Source organism: Mus pahari, chromosome 14 (genome assembly GCF_900095145.1).
Source record: "Mus pahari chromosome 14, PAHARI_EIJ_v1.1, whole genome shotgun sequence".
Taxonomy (NCBI): Eukaryota; Metazoa; Chordata; class Mammalia; order Rodentia; family Muridae; genus Mus; species Mus pahari.
The window spans coordinates 69,721,022-69,725,228 of record NC_034603.1 but is presented as its reverse complement, the minus strand read 5'-3'; the positions used below and the strand labels follow the sequence as shown (position 1 = coordinate 69,725,228).

The 4,207-nt window shown below is 46.4% G+C and overlaps 1 protein-coding gene across 1 annotated transcript in view; it reads right to left on the bottom strand.

Annotated features, from left to right (window-relative positions):
* The window catches only part of Asb16 (ankyrin repeat and SOCS box containing 16), a 9,126-nt gene that overhangs the window by 3,367 nt on the left and 1,552 nt on the right, over positions 1-4,207 (bottom strand). Inside the window, exon 2 of the mRNA XM_021213772.2 lies at positions 1,870-2,137. Within this exon, the coding sequence (XP_021069431.1) occupies positions 1,870-2,137 (268 nt within the window). The remainder of the gene's footprint in view (positions 1-1,869; positions 2,138-4,207) is intronic.

Sequence of the window (4,207 nt, the reverse complement as noted above, 5' to 3'; positions counted from 1 at the left end):
TTGTTTTGTTTTGTTTTGTTTTGTTTTGTTTTGGAGACAGGGTTTCTCTGTGTAGCCCTGGCTGTCCTGGAACTCACTTTGTAGACCAGGCTGGCCTGGAACTCAGAAATCCACCTGCCTCTGCCTCCCGAGTGCTGGGATTAAAGGCTGTGCCACCACGCAGGCTAATGTGCTACAATGTGTCACATAAAAGTACCTACTGTGGTGAGGGAACAGGGGCTGAACTAAATTGCCAATGAAACCAACCCAATAGTAATTTATAATGGCAATAGGCAGTAGCAGCTGCTGAGTAGCCAGGGACAGATTGTATTAGTGACAGTCAGACAACTGGAGAGTCTTTCCCCAAACACAATACACATTGTGGGTACTTGTCAGTGGGCAAGAACTGAGGAAACTGAGGAAGCACCTCCTCTGACAGACCACTGAGTTTAATTCTGTGTTGTTGCTGCTGCTGCTGCTGTTGTTGTTGTTATCGTTGTTTGAGACAAGGTTTCTCTGTGTAACAGTCCTGGCTGTCCTGGAACTCTCTTTGTAGACCAGGCTGGTCTTGAGCTCACAGAGAGATCTGCCTCTGCAGTAAATTCTAAGTGTTGACATATCTTGAGTTTTTTTTAATCATTATTTTTTTTTCTTGTTTTTGGTTTTGGTTTTGGTTTCTCTGTGTAGCCCTGGATGTCCTGGAACTCACTCTGTAGACCAGGCTGGCCTCAAACTCAGAAATCTGCCTGCCTTTGCCTCCCAAGTGCTGGAAATAAAGGCATGCTCCACCACTGCCCCACTTTTATTATTATTTTTATTGGATATTTTCCTTATTTACATTTCAAATGTTATCCCCTTTCCCAGTCTCCCCTTCTGAAATCCCCTAACCTATCCCCTCTTCCTCTGCTTCTATGAGGGTGGTCCCTCCACCCACCCACCCACTCCTGCCTCCCCTCCCTGGCATTTCCCTACACTAGGGCATCAGATAGTCTTCATAGGACCAAGGGCCTCACCTTCCATTGATCCCTGACAAGGTCATCCTCTACTATATATGCAGCTGGAGCCATGGGTCCCTCCATCTGTACTCTTTGATATCTTGACTTCTTTTTTTTAAAAAAAAACATTTATTTGTTTTATATGAGTACACTGTATCTGTCTTCAGACACACCAGAAAAAGGCATCAGATTCCATTACAGATGGTTGTGAGCCACCATGTGGTTGCTGGTAATTGAACTTAGGACCTCTGGAAGAGCAGTCAGTACTCTTAACCACTGAGCCATCTCTCCAGCCAGAGCACTAAGATTTCAAGGTCAGTCTGGCATAAATAGCAAGTCCCAGGCCAGCCAGGTTTATACATATATATATATATATATATATATATATATATATATATATATATATATATATATATATATATATATATATAGAGAGAGAGAGAGAGAGAGAGAGAGAGAGAGAGAGACTCTGACAAAACCAAACTACAAAACAAATTTTAAAAATTAAATAACTGGGCAGGAAGAGCTAAATGTAGCAATAGACTCCTGTAATACTAATACTCCGGAGGCAGAGGCAGGGGGGTCGAGAGTGTGAGGTCAGCCTTGACAACATAGATTCTGTCTCACAGTAGGAGGAAATCCAGACACAGTGCTGAGATTCCAACTCTAGGAGACCCAACGCCCTACTCTGGCCTCTGCAGGCCCCTGCACACACGTGCACATACACATTTACGCATAGGAAATAGCTAGGCCTCCTTCTACTGTGTGAAGATTTAACACACGCGGTGCCTTAAAGACGTCAAAGCTCAGTCAAGTCCCTTTTGCTCCTAGGCAGGTGAACTGCATACACAGACATACATTTCCCACAAAGCCATTCCAGGCCACGGGCACTTACTGCAAAGACTCAGGAGATGTGCAGAGGTGCAAGGGGGTCATGCCCTCCTCAGACGATACATTAGCCTTGGCACCAAATGTGAGTAGCAGCCGGACACAGTCGGTATGGGCTTGGGCACACGCCTCGTGCAAGGCAGCACGCCCTCCAATTCGGGCGTCAAGCTCAGCCCCCTGCAGGATAAGGTGTCGGGCGCAGTCGGTGTAGCCTCTGGCCACAGCAATGGTAAGAGGTGCCGTCTGTTTGGTCTTTGGGGTCAGCACCCAGAATCCTGAGGAGAAAAAGCGGTACTGTGGGGCTTTGTATGGGAGAGCAGGGGAGAGCAGTTGTCTGTGACTGACGGTGGATGCTGGCTTTCCCCAGGTCTAGCTTACTGAGCACAAATAGCCAAGTACCTGTGGTTAGGGGTTTCACTCAAATCCTGAGTTGGGAGTATATATTGGAAGAGCCTTTTAGAACACTTTGTCAGCCAGGCGATGGTGGCGCACACCTTTAATCCCAGCACTCAGGAGGCAGAGACAGGCAGATCTCTGAGTTTGAGGCCAGCCTGGTCTACACAGTCACTTCCAGGATAGTCGCTAAACAGAGAAACTTTGTCTCAAAAAAAATAAACCAAACCTAACCAAAACAACAACAACAAAAACCCCAAAAATATCTAAGTCCGGTTTCCATTTTGGGGGATGATGGTATTCTTCAGGAAAGAGCCAAAGCAGCCTGGGAAAAGCCACTGTGTCGTGGCTGCAAGTAAGCAGAACCTGGAGCCTGCAGCAGTGCCTAGCTGTATTGGGTCCTGAAGTCCCAGACTAAAGGGTTGAGGTTGAGGCAATCTCATGTCAATGTTTCAAAAACAATTTCAGTTAAGTATCTAGTAAGCTTTGACAAAGGTGCCGAGATGGGATACGTTCTAGAAAATGTATCTGCCCAACACATAAGGTCATCATTACATTGCTACTCAAAACAACAAAGGGGTCTGGGTATGTGTGGCTCCATGGTACAGTACTTGCCTATGTGTGAGCTCTGAGTCAGTAAGCAAGCAAGCACAATGAAAAACAAAAGAAAACAAAAACAACAAAGCCCCCCAGCAACAACAACAAAAAAACAAAAAACCAGCAACAACAACAAAAGGAACAGGGGGAGTGTGGGGGGAGTCCAGAGAGATGGCTCATTGGTTAAGAGCACTGACTGCCCTTCCAGACGACTGGAGTTCAATCCCTAGCATCCACGTAGGTGCTCACAAAAGTCTGTAACTTCAATTGCAGGAGATGGTCCAATGGTCTCTCCTTGCTTCTATGGGTATCAGGCACACAAGGAGTGCACACACCTACACGCAGACAAAACAGCTATATACATAAGGTAAAAAAGTAACAAGAAAAAAGGAAGCAGGGCAGTGGTGGCGCACGCCTGTAATCCCAGCACTTGGGAGGCAGAGGCAGGCGGATTTCTGAGTTCGAGGCCAGCCTGGTCTACAGAGTGAGTTCCAGGACAGCCAGGGCTGCACGAAGAAACCCTGTCTCGAAAAAAAAGAAAAAAGAAAAAAGGAGATGGGATGGGGTGGTGGGCGGCACACACCCATAATTCTAGCACCCAGGAAGGAAGCAAAGACAAGCAGATCCGCTGAGTTCAAAGGCAACCTGTTGTACACATCAGGTTCCAGGACAGCCAGGACTACGCAATGAGATGCTCTCTCCTAAAATAAACAAACAAATGCATTGAAAAGAAGGGCTAGGTATCTGTTGGGGAAGAGGGTCCTCTTTGAAGGAGCATGGAGCTTTGTGAAGGACACTGGAGTGGTACGGGAGGAGGAGGCCAGCAGCCTAACCAGCCAGATGAACTTAAGTCAGCCTGGCGACCAGTGGGGTGACAGAGGTCACCACCAGAATGTGCCCACATCTCACTCTAGGGCATAGGATATGCTCTGCTCTGGTAAGTGGTTTTGACGCCCTAGCCAGGTCCTCTACCTAGCTAACACTGAAGAATTTTACAGCTGAAATGTAAGATACCATTTGCTTGTTAAAAGAAAGGCCAGAGACTCAACAATAATTTTTTTAAAAGAGAAAACAACAACAAAATACAAACAAATCTACCATTCTCTCTGGAGAGTAGTTCTATAAGTCCAGGTGCCTCTCTGTACAGCTTTCAAGTATTCTATAGACCTAAGGTCGCTGACATAGAAAGATGGTCCATGAGACAATGTCAGCTTTATTGCTGCATGTGGCCAGGTGTGGAAGTGTGTGGTTGTGATCCATCACTTAGGAGCAGGAGGTAGAAAGATCACAAGTTCAAGGTCAGCCTGGGCGAGAGAGAGAGAGAGAGAGAGAGAGAGAGAGAGAGAGAGAGAGAG